The 16,532-nt window shown below is 47.9% G+C and overlaps 2 protein-coding genes across 2 annotated transcripts; both read left to right on the forward strand.

Annotated features, from left to right (window-relative positions):
* Window positions 1–1,559: 1,559 nt before the first annotated feature.
* Window positions 1,560–13,234, forward strand: LOC135384445 (uncharacterized). Its single transcript, XM_064613646.1, has 5 exons — window positions 1,560–1,601; window positions 1,763–2,070; window positions 2,752–3,011; window positions 11,884–11,998; window positions 12,982–13,234. The coding sequence occupies exons 1-5, from the start codon at window positions 1,560–1,562 to the stop codon at window positions 13,232–13,234; spliced, it is 978 nt and encodes a 325-aa protein (XP_064469716.1).
* Window positions 12,825–16,257, forward strand: LOC135383261 (uncharacterized). The gene has a single exon (XM_064612797.1). The coding sequence runs from the start codon at window positions 13,974–13,976 to the stop codon at window positions 15,639–15,641; it is 1,668 nt and encodes a 555-aa protein (XP_064468867.1). The 5' UTR covers window positions 12,825–13,973; the 3' UTR covers window positions 15,642–16,257.
* The last annotated feature ends 275 nt before the right edge of the window (window positions 16,258–16,532 follow it).

Raw genomic sequence — 16,532 nt, forward strand, 5'->3', positions numbered from 1 at the left:
CATGTCGCCACCCAGGAGGAAGCGCGATTCGCATCGCGTTTGACGAAACATGTGGTCATTTCGTTGAGAAAGTAAGCCGCCTTAAGGGCAACCTCCATGGAGCGAATTTTTGCAACGAAGTTCGCGCGGCAGACTGTCACGTGCGTTCCGACGCCAGTTGTTCGCTGATACCACCTCCATGAGGCGAAAAACCAGCGGCCGGCGTCGGGAAGTCTTGCGCTGATGTCAGTGTTGTCAGAGCACAAAGTGAAGCTTAGTTACATTAGTTCATCGAAAAAATGCGCTTAATATCACAAAGTTTGCAACTAAATGCATCAACTTCCAAAAAAAACGGTACGTAGTAATGTACCGAGAAGCATATTCTGTACCGCTTAGGGAAAAGGATTTTCTCGGTAAAGGACGCCTTGCGTTCTACCGGAGAATGCGCTCGCTCCCAAACACTGTGCAGCGGTGGCAGTGGTCGTCTGTTATCGTCTTTCTCGTGGTGCAGCGAGCTTTATCAGCCAACATCTTTGACGTTTTGCTTCTCATTCTTCGTGTCGTTTCCTATATTGCTATCCGTGGTTGTTGAAACAGCGAACGACAGCGTAAACACCTGTCGTTGGCAGCGACCTTCGCTGGATAGGGGTCATGGGTGCTAGCTACCGCTCGCTTCTTCTTTTGAAGAAGAAACTACTGCTTCAGAAAAAGAAAGAGCAAGAAAGAAAGAAGCGGAGGTTCTGGATACATCCCTTGTGGTTGACGAGGAAATCTGAAGGAGAGTTCCACACTGCGGTAAGCAAGTTCAGTGCGTTCCAGACCAGTTCCAGTTATAGTTCACAAGCAGTCGTATACTATTGTATGGAAATAAGTTGGACGGGTGATAGTTTTTTGGTAACATTTTATATTATTGGTCTTTCAGATGCAGCTGATGAGGGGTGACCCTCCTCTTTTCTTCAAGTACTACCGAATGCCACCAAGTAGGTTTGACGAGCTGCATCATATTGTGCGCAGGGACCTCACAAAGGCATACCTCTGTCGCGAACCAATATCTTCACAGCAGAGACTTGCCATCACTCTCAGGTACAATCATATCTTATGTTATTCACACATGAACACAAGACTTACTTTTGCATACAGGTATCTTTCTTCGGGAAACGCCATCAAAGAAGTCGCACTGTCGTTCAGGGTGTCACCCGAAACGTGCAGGCGTATAATCCACCACACATGTGGGGTTCTTTGGAAACGCTTGAAGCCACTGTACCTGCCAGTGAGTACAATTCACGTTCTTGGGGAGGGAGGGGGTAGATTAGAAAGAGTATTTGTGAAGTTCTACCGTTGAAACCTGGAGTGAGAAAAGCCCATTAACAAATCTTACTGTTGTCCTTCTGCATATAATTTAAATGGTTTGAGGCATCTGGTTTTAATGAGTAGTTGTTGTGCAGGGTTGCCACTCAATCAGTTGTCCATCTGAGGAAAGCGTGTAACTTATTTTCAGATACCATCAAAGCAGCAATGGCTGGACATTGCTCAAAGGTTTCATGCACGGTGGAACTTCCCGAATTGTCTGGGTGCTGTGGATGGTAAGCACGTTCAAATCCAGGCCCCACCAAAGAGCGGCAGCAACTACTTCAACTACAAGGTAAAACATGTGCTAAGTCCTTGAGCCTCACCATCTGCAAAACATTATATTTCTAAAATTATGGGGTTTCATACTTTGATGGGCATTAGCTAAGCATGTAATATTAACACGTGATTGTTATATTCCCCTGTACGTTTGCAGAAGACGTTCTCCATCGTTTTGATGGCGGTGGTTGATGCCAACTACAAATTTTCTATGGTTGACGTTGGCGCGTCAGGAAGGCACAGTGGCGGAGGCATCTTCAAGGCTTGCGAGTTTGGACGGCAACTGGTGAATGGGACGCTAGACATTCCGGGTCTTGCTAAGCTCCCCAACAGCAACAGGGTCGCACCGCATGTATTCGTGGGCGATGAAGCATTTCAGCTTCGCCCGGACTTCATGCGCCCCTTTCCTGGCAAGGCCCTGGGACCAAGCCAGGCAGTCTTTAACTACAGGCTAAGCAGGGCCAGGTATGAAACTACTAATGATGCCTTACAGTACAGCAACAGCTGAAGGGGGCTTTCATAGCGATATAGTCAATAGTAGTGACCGTGCTGTGCTTGTACAGAAAAGTAGTGTATCCATGAAGGTGTTGTTGCATAGTACTCAGTTTATCCAGTGCTGGTATCTCTACTTTGACCCATCCCAGTAACAGTCCTTGCAGCACTGGAATTATTATTCATCATGAGTATTTTTCCATGAGTATTCAGATCATACATCAGAGTGTCTACCAATCCAGAAAACCTGGAATCACCAGGAAATTTTGGTGAAACTAGAAAAGCCAGGGGATTGTCATGGCATTTGCAAAAAAATGCTGCTGAAGTCAGGGGAATTCACAAGAAAGTGCTGTCACAACGCCCAGTGAATCCGGTGAGCCGGTTGACTGTCATGCTACAGCAATGTTGCTGTGGGAGCCGTTCACCGGTGTGACAATCTCAGAGGCACAAAATGAGGGCAGCATCACAACTACCCAATAAATGATCCGTTTTATGGGGACTTGTTACAAAAATTAGTAGCAGACTCTAACTTGCCTTTTGGTTAGGTCAGGAAATTAGCTTGAATAGTCAGTAAAAAAAGTCTGAGAAAGTGCTAGACACCCTGTACATTTTATGTATTCAGAACAGTATTCAGCACATCCATATATATTTCAGGCGCATCGTTGAAAATGCATTTGGGATCCTTGCTGCAAGATGGAGGATCCTTCTTTGCCGTATGAACTTGCTACCACAAAATGCAGAAGTTGTTGTCCTCGCGTGCTGTGTGCTCCATAACTTTCTCTGTGCCGCGCAAGACATTGCCTACATTCCACCAGGCTATACAGATTATGATGACAGTCACGGAAACATTTTACCCGGCACATGGAGAACCGAAACCCAAACCAGTGATCTCCTCAACCTGGAAACAACATCAAGTAGAAACTTCAGCAGAAATGCCTCAGACACAAGGAATGTTTTTGTGCAACATTTTATGAATGAAGGTGTTGTACAGTGGCAGTGGGCCCACGCAGGTGTTCAGCCACAAATGCGCTATTAACAAACATTTTATTGTGTGCCCCCCCCTTTGTATCGTTTGAGTACTTGCAGCATCTCAATCTCAATGTCCGGCCATGTATCTTTTGGACAGTCTCGCATTCTGTGCGCGATAAGTTGCCCAAACATAAAGGGCTCATCATCTATTTTTAGGAGATCGTCCACCTTCTCAATTTCGGCATCTAATGGACTCTTTCTCTTTGTGCCTCGCCGCCTTTGAATGGATTGTGTCATGGGATGTCGTGATGTTGCAGTGGCACATGCAGTGGTGTCTTGACTTGGTTGGTGGGTTATTTGGGGGATCCCTGAGCACTGTGGTGTCACTGATTCGTCCATACACGTCTGTCTATCTTGTGTGTCTATAGGGGTGAAGAATCAGTGGTAAAACAGGAACTGTAGTACGCAATTTAATTGGCAGTATGTTATAAATACATATTTAACTGGTTTTGGCTGAATGTAACGATTGCGTGCAGGTAATCATTGTTATAGCTGTAATTAATGCACCCCCTTAATGTACTATAGGTGCAGAGTGGTCTTCATAGCAGTGTCTCATGTACTCTGATATCACTGCACGTTGAAGTAACTGTTGCCAATCAGTTTGAATAATGTACAACATGTGTGTGTGTAGCTTAATGTTTTGTGCGAAGGGTACTACTAAATTAATTTTAAGATGCACAGACTTGCAAGTCACTGGCTTTTATGTTTTTTGGTTGCAGTGAAATAGTTTCTTACCTTCCTGCTCATCATAGGCAGTCATGAGGAGTGACTCTACACACACTCCTTCAGAGCTGGGAGCCTGCACTGTCGTCATGTTGCTTGTCGTGCTGATCGGAAACAACACAAGCGTGGTGTAATCAAGCTATTTCCGTGCACAGCACACGTGCCTTTGAATGTGATACTATTAGACCACTGTACAACATGGTCATAGCCAATAAAGTGGTGCTCTGTTTGTGTTGGTGTGGAGAGAGCAACCTCATACTTTTGCATGGTGATGTACATTTGCACACTAAAGAAATAATACATATGGCTGCAGACTCTCAACAAAAATCATGTTTATATACATATACAGAGAAGAGCAGTGCCCAGGGCTGCACTACAACAACAAAGCAAGGTAAAGGAATCATATCCTGGTAGTGTAATACTACATTGTGGGAGTCTGCCAATGTAGGTGTCAGACATAGAAGATTGACCTCTGCTGGGAGAAAATCTATTGACATTTAATGTACCAACAACATCACATCCAGGTTTTGCTGTACAACACATGATAAAGTGCAACGAAGACAGGTCAACACGACACTGAGGACGCGCTCATTCATTCGCCTCATTATTTTAAGCTCTGTTGTTATGTCATACAATTAAGTACTAAGTAATAATTGCCAGAACCAGACATGGGACAAACGTTTAGTCAAGAATGCTTACTGAAAACTGTACTTACTTGCCCACATCTGCTTGGTCCCTTAAAAACATCAGGGACCAAAAATACGGCCATCGAACCTCCTTCGTGGCACCCGCTCCCGACCCACTGGGTACACCGGCCTTCCAACTTTTATATTTCTTAAGGAAGGTGTCGCGCAGGCTCTTCCATCGTGCCTGCACGGTCGATCCTACGAATGAAACGAAAATAATGTCCACTGAAGTCAAAGTGTTCCTCAGTGAGGTTATCTATGTCAACAGAATTCCACCTTAAAAGTCCATTAGCTTACCGTCTGGGTCACCCCCGACTTCGGAAAGAACTTCCTCCCACACAAGGACCTTTTTCCGGTGGTCTTTATAATGTGCATTGCTGCAGTCCCACAAAATTGGCCTGATTTCAACAGCAGTAATCAGTCTGTCGTTGTACTCTAGCCTTACAACCCTAGGCATCGAACTACCCGCCCGCGATTCCATTTACCAAAACTTAGGCAAACACTTGAACATAGCAGACGACATAGCAGACGACACAACAGCGAGACGTAGGTGGCGCAAAATCGTTGCGGAAGTGCGCTTTGATTGGCCCTCTCACATTCTGCAGCAGCCGACGCTTCCGGAATTCGCCGACGCTGGGCGAAAATATCTGGCATGGGCAGATCGGCGGCGGACGCTCACATTTTTGACGCCGCGTTTAGGGCGTCCGACGCTGAGCGAAGTTCGCTGCTTATTCGCTGTACATTCGCTCCATGGAGGTTGCCCTTTAAAGGGACAGTCGCATTCTCCGAGGTCAATTTCGAAACTAATGCGAATTCTAATTCCTTGCCGACCACTTAAGTGGGCCCGAAAATACCATTTCGATCCGCGGCGTACTTTTCGCGCAATCCGATGAAAAAGAAACCGGAATGCTTGCGCCCTCGCTCTCTAAAAGTGGGAGCAAAGGTCACACAGATAAGGCCAATCAGCGTGCGCCCTGGGCAAATGCGAGCCGCGCGCCTGTCTGGCGATCGCGAAGCGAAGGGAGCAAACATGGAGTCGGAAAACGAGAGTGATGTTTCTCTGTCTGGGGGAGATTCTGACGACCATGTTAGCGGTAGCGGCGACGAGTTAATGCTGGATGATGACCCATACTCTACGGACCCAATGCCTCTGGAACCCGCCGACCATCCACGAGATGTCTATGCGGCTAACCCGCGGGATGACATTTTTAGGTGACGTATCTCTTCGCATGGTTGCCGTCGGATGTGTGAAACAGTTTAGAATGTTGAAATCGGCAGGTGTCTGTGTAGAGTCTGCGACCCACAGGAGCCCGACGAGCGCCTCTGTTGCCATTCTGTTGCCAGGGGGGTAGAAATGTGCAACAGTGCCGCCGTGCAGTGCATAACACAACACCCATTACTCAGGGACATCTGCCTCCGTAGAGAGCTTCTAATGGCGTACGCGCCTCAATTCTGCCGCTATGATCAACATTTTAGGCGACTCAATCCCCAGGACCACAGGTAAGCCTGCTGCAGTGCTCTCCCGTTTATGATTACGACCGTAATGACTTTTTCGGTTTAAATGACCCCCCATCAAGATTCGGAAGGGTAAACTCGGGTGCTAGTCGGGTGTTGTTGGTTATGCAAATTGTCGCACCTAAAGTGGACAAGGGCTGTATACAAAAGGGCGACTATTCTCAGCAGCTTTTTGGCCTACACAAGTTTTCCCCCCATAAATCATAAGCGTGGACGACAGCCGTGGAACGATCCAGAGAATCCTGGTCCAACAATTCCATTAGGAAAAATGAAGCAACACAGCCGCCTCAGCTAGTCTCGACATGCTCTCAATTATGCCAGTGCCATGGCCTGATTGGCAACACAAAACCCTGATTGATTGACAGATATCCAGTGGGAATTTTAAACTCCGAAGGAAAGTCTTACAAGTCTGAAAACAGAAGCATTTGAGGTGCCAATGAAGTGGGGAAGCATGTTACTGAAGAATGTAAGAGCAACACATTTTGGGAGAAATTGGATTTTGCCGAAATTGGAGGGAAGCTGGTTTGGGAGGGAGTTAGCAGTTGGAATCGGGCTCATCCTGAAAGGCGGACATTTTTCTGTTGTACTACGTTGCACACCTGCCAATCTTCCACATTCAAATTGCGGGAGACCCTGGAACTAAGGAAGGAATGCACAGGCTTTGAACTCCAAGGTTGGGATAGTGTCTGTTCTTCTGTTCTGGCCATTGTCTTCCCAACACTGCGGGAGATTTGGCAGGTATGCAAATGCCCACAAGATATGATGCTAAACAAAAAGAAATGTCATGTGGAGTTGTCTTTTCCAGTTGCCTGAGGTTCACGGCATACTCGTCATTCACAAGATGGGTCTGGGGATACCTTGGTCCAAGGAACAGACGACAGATTCCTGGATGCGTTGTCCGAGCAATCAGGAGGGAGTTCCCATGTACGTCTTATCAAGGCTGGGTGTCTTGACAAGAGAGACAAGCTGGTGCATACTGGTGGCTGGAACTGGAGACTTGTAGTGGCAAGACGAAAATTTTGCTGACACAAGCACACTACGTGTAAATGAGCCCTTGGTCATCCCCCTTGCCTCCCATCAGAGGTTTTCGAGGATACTGTAGGTGTGTGGTGTACGGATGGGTTTATCCGTACTATAGGTGTGTGGTGTACGGATAGGTTTATCCGTACACCACACACCTATAGTATACTGGAAAACCTCTGATGGGAGGCAAGGCGGATGACCAAGGGCTCATTTACATGTAGTGTGCCTATGTCAGCAAAATTTTCGTCTTTTCGTCATTGCAGTGTCGGGGATGTTTTGTCTTGTCACTCTGTATCTCCAGTTGCAGTCAACAGACTGTCTACCCGTCTGTACAGCAAAAACTACTACACGTGGCGGTATTAGCTCTGGCATCAAATCCAGACTGTACTGCAGTAAGTTAGTGCCGAGGTGGGAATATTTTGAACTCTGTGCAGATTGTCAATGTGGTGTAGTGACGGGAATAAAGAATGACCCTATAATTGTATGGATTTATTGTACAGTGGAGTATGACGGAGTGGGGATAACAAAATTGCTTAGGTTTATTATGTTGTGCTGTGGTTCTAAATCAATGTGGTGTGAAGTCTGGGTGGTTACAGGTATGCTGCCACAGGAATGTTAGGAGAGTTTATGTTATCAGATCCATATCTGGTGTACTAATACGCTATGCAAGTCTGTGTCCTTTGTTTTCCTCTTCCTAGAATCAGGGCATAACAACCCCCTTGTGAGATGCGCCGTGAAGTGGGAAGTGGGTCCCCAGCACTTGCTTCAGCCATGACCTCCGCATCTGAAATATGGCCTTGAGTGTTAACACTCAAAAGAATACGTTGAGGGCCTAGCGGGTACAATAACAAACATAAAAATGACTATGCAAATAAATCTTCCCCTTTGCTGTCCCTGTTTCACTGGCACAGTTATTTGCCTGTCCACATTACGTTATAAACACTGGCAGCCGCATCACACAAGATTCCTTTCACAGAACTCGACAATTTTCAGGGCTCGTACATATCCATTATTTTGTGGGACGTGCAAAAAGAATTCCAATATTTTCGTGGCTTGACAAAACATACCAAATCCAGTTGATTCCGTTGATGTGCTTGCTGCCGCCTGAAATAGAGCCAGAAATTAGCAACAAGGCTGCAGTCGAATACTGATGCAACGTGAAGTGTCTCGGACGTAGCCAAACACAGATTGCGATGTTTTCACATCCCTGAATGCTGCCATCAGGCTTACACTATGAACTGCAGAAACATCCACTAGCTGCAATAACGTTAGAATAACGCTGTCATGTGGGAGTGTTACGTTATTACTCCTGCATAATACAGGCGACCATTAGCACAGCAACAACACACCAATCTTTTTTCTCGAGAGTACGCGTACTATTGCGTCAGGATGCTGCAATCATTGTAATAATTTGTGTACATTAGTAGCCGGTGTGACGTTACAGTCGGCGGCGAGGCGAGGTGTTCGCGATGATGTTTACTGTGACAACTGATATTTTTCATCGCAGCGTAACTGTGACCACGCAGGATTGTCACTTACCTCCGTTACTGGTTCCTGCCCTTGTTCCTGATCGAATATGGTAGGCACGGCGTCAATCTTCAGCCGCTTCCGTTTCTGCCGTAGCCCGAGCCGAACTTGCAATACATCTTCATCAAAATAGGCGTCGTCGGCGAAATGACAGGAACCGACGCGTGAAACATTCAATCCTTGGGCCACACCACAGTAGTGGCTGGCGATCGCTGCCTCCCACTTTCGTTTCGTCTCGCCATTGCGAGGTCGGTGAAATGTAAGCTCGGGATTCACGTTATAAGTCTTTGTGCACCCGGGCACGTAGCACCGATTTCCTGACTGTGACATCGCACGTCAACGGCGTGAAATCCTAGGGCACACGCTGTGGTTCAAAGTACTTCAAAGCAAACGCGACAAGACAACAAGGAAAAGGGTCAGACGCACGCTCAGACACAACACCGAACTCCGGCGGGAAGGAGCGCCTCCTGATGGTTGGTTTATCCGGGTGACGTCATCCAGTGTCGGCGCCTTGCGGGGATTGCCGTGCGCGCCGGAAGCGCGAACATTTAAAAATCGTTTCTTAGTCAACCAAGTGGATTTCTGCGGAGAAAATTTGCCGGCGTACATTATGAACGACAGGGAACGTGACCATAACAGTTCCGGAACACGCTTCCGGATGCGACTATTCCTTTAACAGCCGATGTCTCTTTATTGCTCTTTGCAATATTTGTAAATGTCCAGGATTACGATGTTGCTACAGACGCGGGCTGATTGAAAAAGAAAAAGCACTGATAACGGGACCGTTTTCCGGGCGATTTCACATAGCGCTCGTAAAATCGGAAGATTGAAAGAAATTCGGGAGTCTCCCGGACAATACGGGAGACTTGGCAGGTCTGCGTAAGTACATTACCGAAGGTCGAGACTGACCATCTCTTCCTGGACTTTCTTGAATCTCCAGATCTCTCAAGATCGGAATACCAAACGGAAGACTCGATTCCCCAAACCCTGATATGATCATTCGAACATTAGTACAGCCCAGACAATTCCATCCATAACATTTCACTTCCCCTCATTAACATCACTAAAACTCTTAGCAATTAAAGTTCACAAAACGATAATACAGCTCCATTAGCGGACGCTTCACAAACTACGAAGAAGCAACGGCTTAGCAAAATATATTCTCAAGGAAACTCCAACAGTGCAGAGGTCATCTTCCCCAGAGCGACCGTTTTGATCCTTTTAACTTTTCAACCCTTCAAGACAAAAATGACACAAATACGTCTACCTCAAGCAGAAGAGACAGTTACAGACGCATACACCTCTGGTGCTTTCTCCAAGGGCTTCCTGACAAAGGAGGCGATGAAATGACCTCCGTCAGAGTATTTCCCGAATGGCATTGCTACATTCGAAAACGCGGGTCTTATCCGAATACGGATGCCTGAGAGCATATTAGGAAGGGGAAAATTATGAACTACGTGCAGCATAGTACACTGTAGTGAAATGAAACAATGAAATTAATAGGGTTGAAAAGTGGACAGACATGTACAAGATACTCAAAAATGTATTTAAGATAAGATAATAAATACTAACGTTAGAATGTAATTAAGATAGAGTATAGATACATGAAAATTAAAGTAATTAAGATAGAGTACAAAATACTTCGAAAAGTACTTGAAATACAGTTAAGATAGTATTTATCCTTGAACGCAAAAAGTCACTGGTCAATGCGGCAAGTCGTCGCTATGTGGCATGAATCATCAAAACCCCGCGCACTAGCGCAAGCCGCCGCTGTGTGACCGGAGTCATCTAAACAGAAGTCCCAAAAAGATGACAAAGCGATACCACATAACTGCACTAAGTATATGTGACCCCGAACAAAGCAAAATTCTAGCAGGTCCCCGCTCAGCGAGGTCAGAATTCGGCGTCACGGCGTCAGGGCACACATAATAGAACCCTCACTGGCCAAGGATTAGGACAGCCGGGGCAGAATCTCTAAATGGATACTTCCAAGAAGGGCCAATGTCCAGGTCAAGTGTGAGGGACTCAGGTAATTTCCACTGGACAAGCAAGATAATGGAAAGACGAGACACAGAAAGTTTGAGACGGAGATCCAAAATATGTAATTAGAGTATTGAGTAGAAAATACCATAAAATGTATTTTAAATAGAGTACAAATACACAAAACAAAAAGTATTGAGTAGAGCACCAAAATACCGCAAATTGTATTTAAAATATGGTATTTTAAATACAATACTCCAAATACGTACAAGTCTTAAAGTGGACCACTAGGTAAGTGATCGCCGACTAATAACCTTGCAAGATGACAAGGCATTCAATAACAAGGAGCGACACTGACCAGGAGACTGTTATCTTTCAGTATACAAGAAGACTGTCCTGATATCTCACATGTAACGGCCGTTCACAGTCCGAACGTTGGATTTTCTTAATTACTGAGCTATGGAATATCGTACGACCTCGCCTGCGTACGCAAGGAATAACGTGGTGGATATTTTGTTCACTGCAAAATGGAATGTTATAGTTTTGGAACATTGGAACATCTAGCCCAAGTGACATGCCAAATGTAGTTCAAAGTTGCGCAAAATTTGGCAGGCCAAAGTTGCCATACATGGAACAAGTTGGGCTGTATAGCACATTTCCGGTTTGGATTTGGTTCATTTCGCGAAAATTACCAAAGATCGGATTTCATTTGGATGGCCAACTGCTCAAATATATTCGCCATGTTTGTATTCGCATGTAAAATATGGGTCTCCTTGTTGCTTTTGATCACACACTGTTTCCTTTCCTTCAGCTTGGGAAGCAGATGAATGGCTGACTCTTAGCACTTCAGCGCCACTGCCTCCTCGCTTTAGCTTGGCTAGCGTGAGTGCCATATACACCACCATTCTCACATAGGCATCGGGCACATCGGCGTGCAACGTTGGCCTCTATGAACAGACTGTTGGAGCACGTTCATCAAGCGTATAGCGGGACGTACAACACTTGTAACGATGACGAGGATGCTTATGTGCAATTAATCCGTGCATCTACAAACAGTCACGTATACTAAACAAATTTAATGACATATTTTCCAGTCAAATAATGTGTTATTAATTCATGCTGTCGTGCCTAATGTGATTACCGGAGCGGGATGCAAAACCAGTCTGTTTACTCTGTTGCTTGAAAAGTAGGCGTGCGCTTAGCGCAGCCAGCGGCATGCGAACGATGGAAACACCTAACGCTCTCAAATGAATCTTGACAACTGCTCACCAGGCTTTTTATCTCCATGAGATATGTTTTGTAGATCAGTATGAGTTTGGCTATATTTTGGCAAACGTGTGTGTGCTGGTGGTGGTTGTGAAGATGAAAAACTGCTCGTCGAAGTTGGCCACGCTGGAAGTGGGCAGCGTCACGACTAAGTGTGTGTACCATGCATGGTCGATAAGCTTTCACCTGTCATTGGCTGGCCAATTGTTGATATAATTAAAAAGTTGCTTTGTTGGCCAAGCGACGTGCTGGCCACACCTTCGACATACGATTGCCAATCTATAGCCATGGCCAGTGCCTGCTTGAGGGGTTACCCCGGTCTAAAATGCACATGGGATTAATATCACCGAAGCTTGAGGGCTCAACTATACGCTGAAAGATGTAATATTCGCTAAAAGTTTGTATCAGTGTTTTCAGTTGGTCTAATCCCTTGTCGATATACCGTGCTAAATAGAGAAAAAAAGACATATTATGCCGTTTCCTAGCATTGAAAAGCACATCGAAATTACGGTCACGCCGGTCAGCCTCAAGGTCCAGTTGCCACAAAAAGCCATCCACTGCTGGTCACATACCCGTGTCACTACCAAGCGCCAACGTTGGGCTGCGGGTCAACCTGTAGGTCTAGAAGCCGCAAGAAGCAGCCGACTGCTGGTTACACATCCCGACGCTAACGCTGCGCCATCTCTCAGGAGAGAACAGAGGCTTGCGAAGTGTCCGCCTTCCTCCTCCTCCTACTGGCCGGCATCCAAGAGGCGGAGTCTCCTCTGCTCTTGGTTCAACATACTGAACTTGAGTACTTCAGACGCTCTTCCGCCGACTTGAGGGTGTGCCGCGCTTGATACCGCCACTTCACAGCTATTGCTGTCAAAGAAAAAATGCGAGAATTCCGAAGCACCGAAGCAGGAAACAAGGTCCACGTACGCGCAGACGTATCGCATCGCGATTGTATCTCATTACGGCCGATGTCATGTTGTCGGCTCCGGGAAACAGCAACGACGACGAGGCATTGGCATCGACGGACTGCTCGTGGCGAGGTGACGAGGAAGAGAACTGAGGAACGGACTGGCAGTTCGAGCCTGGACTCGGAACGAGGAGAATAAACCCTGAACACTCTCACGTTGTTGTCTGGTTGTAGGTCCGGGAGAGATTTAACTGGCGCGGTCGACAGGATCCCGACAGGATCACCCAGCGTCACGCTCCTGGCAGGACAGAGTGTTCCGGCCATCCTACGTCACTACTCGGACCACTCCGAAGGAGCGGCAGCTCGGCGGATCGGACTCCTGGCCTACCGAGCTAAGGCAACGGCAACCACCGTGGGCTGCGTGGCATCGGCTGCTGCAGCAGAATTCTTGCAGTGGAGGACAGGTGGCGAGTCCAGGGACGGGTGAGAACCTCAATTGATTTTCTCCCGAAGGACCAGGTCAATGGTGAGGACGAGGGGGATGGAAAGGGCAGAACAGGGTAGAGATCTCGCGCCGGATGGGGCACAGCAGACTCCATTGTCTCCTGGACATATGGAAGGGGTGACCGACTCTGAGCAGGACAGCATGCGCGGAGACCCTGTGAGGCAGAGTAGTGGTGAGATGGTGAACGCGACCGCTGATCTGGGGGCGGATCGAAGGGACTTGGAGGCGCTTAGGTTGCAGATTGAGTTGCAAAGGTTAAGGTTGGCGACAGTGCAGACAGAGGTGCAGGCTCGTGGGGAAAGCGCGGCTGGAGGTACGCGAAGGCGCATGGGCGAGTACGCAGCAGAACTACGGGCTACCTTGCCCCCGATGCCCGATCTGGATGCCTTGGTGCCAGCATGGTTTCGGAGTGCTGACGCGTTATGTAATTCCCTGGAAATTCCTGAGTCTGTGCAGGGCGCTGTGATCCTCCCTTTCTTGAATGAGCGGATGCGAGCTTTCGTGGCTTCCCAGACGGTCACAGAAATCCTAACCTATGGGCAGTTGAAGACGTTAATTCTTAGAGTTAAGGCTAACGGCGAACACGTACAAGCGGTTATTTAACAGCGCTACGAAGACTACGGACGAGTCTTGGAATCAGTTTGCCACTAGAGTAGAGACGTTGTTGAGGTATTACTTGGACAGTCGAGGCGTTCAGACGCTGGATGACCTCAGGAAACTGATGATATCAGACAGACTGAAGGAGGAAATGTCTGAGGAAATGCAAAGTGTTTTGCAGGGTGAAGTAAATCAGTGGTTACGTCCTAGGGAACTGGTTTCAGCCGCAGAAAATTTCGAGGAGTCGTGGCAGGATGTAGCTGATGCGAGAAGACGCGGTGGGGTCACGCGAGGTTATCAGAACGGCCATGTTAGGGCGGACAGGGATACCGCACGACCACGTAGGACAGGGGACAGTGACGATGGGAACCCGAGACGCTGTTTCCATTGCGGGAGGTCCGGCCACATGCGTAGGGCTTGCCCAGAGCTTCAGCGGGGATCGGAGGGGCAACGGTCTCTATCCCGAGCGGATGGTCCACGGAGGTTAGTCGCAAAGGTCGGGTTCCAGGGTACAGACGGAACAGTGCGGGATCGTGCGGACTGGGTGGACATTGCCATAGAAGGTAGAGCGGTCACAGCCAGAGTAGACTCCGGCGCGGATGTAACGGTGGTGCACCCGAGAGATCTACCAGCGAAGTGTTGGGCACAAGCGGGGGGTGTTGTACAGTTAAAGGGTGCTTTCGGAGCTCCGGTTGAGGCAGAACTGCGATATTTGGATATCGCGCTGAAAGGGGAGAATAGGGGAGTGGGAGTTTCTCCTCAGTGTAGGATCTTATGTGCGATTACTAGTGAGTTGTCGGATGACGTCGGTGCCCTGATCACGCCTCAAGATTACGAGGAGCTCACCAGGGCTGTCCGAAGGGCCAAATCTGAAGCGGAAGAGATGTTCGCTATAGAACGCCAGGTGGATGCAGGTGCAGGGATGACCACGATGGGTGAGCACGTAGAATTGGAAGACAGCGTAGCGGAGGAGTCAAGGGAAGCCGGCGCAGTTGTAGGAGCAAACAGTGTAGGGGTAACGGGCGAATGTGCAGAACCCTCAGATTTACAGTTTGCCAGGGAGCAACGGGAAGACACGTCCCTTTCGGACGCGTGGGAGCAGGCCCGAAGCAAGATCCACGGCATGCTCATTGAGAATGGAGTGCTCTTTCATATGGAAGATGTCAATGGTAAAAGACCACAGTCTCGGAGGGAGACAGTCTTAGAGTTAGCGCATGACAGGCCGATTGGAGGCCATTTATCAGGAAAGAAAACGCGAGCCCGAATAAGGAGTTCCTTCTATTGGCCAACGCTAGTAGCAGATGTGAACAAATATTGCGCGAGCTGTCATATGTGTCAGACGTTTGCCCACCCCCGCGTATCGGATCGTGTTCCAATCACCCCGCTCACCAGACCGGAACAACCGTTTCAAATCGTGTATATAGACTGCATAGGCCCGCTGGAACCGGCATCCGCGAGAGGTCATCGTTACGCCTTGTGCCTAGTAGACCTCTGCACACGTTGGGCCGAAGTGATTCCTCTTAGAGCCTTAACAGCAAAAGCGTACGACCCATGGCGGTACGTCAAAGCAGCTGAAGGGTACGAAGTACTGGACACAGAACGAGCTAGGCTCAAGCTTGAAAATACGGTACGGTGGCGTTGTGACGACTGCAAGATGGAAAATCGAAGGCCGCGGGGTAATGCCAGGATCGTGAGGTGGTTGGACGGAAGCATGTCAGTACATTTGAGTTCGGAGATATTTCATGTCCACAAGCAGTCAGATTTTAGAGAGGGAATAGGTCTGGAAGGATAGAAATACTCCATTACCAGGCTTAGGCAGTTTCAGGTGGGCGACGATCGAGCGCGAGGCGTGCGCAGTCGTGCGGGCACCCGGGCGGCTGGACACTTGGGTATTCGGGGAAAGGACAATGTAGCTGCAGATTTCTTGTCGAGGTCGTGCACTTGATTGGGCCGAGGGTTGGAGAAATGTATGCAGTGGTCGAGGGTTCAATTGTAGGAAATAACGCGTGCTCCCTGCTCGGGACGGTTGCGGGATTTTAGTATAACGTTAATGTCAACTGTGTTTTGCTTTTGCTTCTTGGGGTTTAACTTTATGTACATTATATACTGGTCGTTCGTGGAACGTATCAGTTGAGGTGCTAACCGGTTCAGGGTCATGTCGTCTCTAAGTCCGCAGTGTCTCGTGCGCCTCATGTGTATTCGCCAGCCTTCATCAGCACGCATGAAACGTGGACACGGTTTCATACTCGAAAGGAGGGAGGTGTCATGTTGTCGGCTCCGGGAAACAGCAACGACGACGAGGCATTGGCATCGACGGACTGCTCGTGGCGAGGTGACGAGGAAGAGAACTGAGGAACGGACTGGCAGTTCGAGCCTGGACTCGGAACGAGGAGAATAAACCCTGAACACTCTCACGTTGTTGTCTGGTTGTAGGTCCGGGAGAGATTTAACTGCCGATGTCGGCTGAAAGCCTCAATACGGCCGATAATCCTTTAATCCCCAAGTGTCTCATTACGGCCAAAGATGTCTCATAACGGCCAAAAGTCAAAATGTGTATTGTAACGTGCATTGACATGCAATGTTGCAGCCAGGTATGGATATACATTCCAGAGTGTATAAACCACGCGGTGTGCCAGTATGTTATCATACCACAGCTCAATGCAGCATATTGTGTAATGTGTAC

Source organism: Ornithodoros turicata, chromosome 2 (assembly GCF_037126465.1).
Source record: "Ornithodoros turicata isolate Travis chromosome 2, ASM3712646v1, whole genome shotgun sequence".
NCBI lineage: Eukaryota > Metazoa > Arthropoda > Arachnida > Ixodida > Argasidae > Ornithodoros > Ornithodoros turicata.

Coding starts and splice junctions, on each gene's coding strand:
- LOC135384445 (XM_064613646.1), top strand. CDS start 1,560: ATGGTAAGCACGTTCAAATCCAGGCCCCACCAAAGAGCGGCA. Junction 1,602..1,762: donor GGCCCCACCAAAGAGCGGCA/GCAACTACTTCA, acceptor GTACGTTTGCAG/AAGACGTTCTCCATCGTTTT. Junction 11,999..12,981: donor GTGGGCAGCGTCACGACTAA/GTGTGTGTACCA, acceptor GTCTGGTTGTAG/GTCCGGGAGAGATTTAACTG.
- LOC135383261 (XM_064612797.1), top strand. CDS start 13,974: ATGATATCAGACAGACTGAAGGAGGAAATGTCTGAGGAAATGCAAAGT.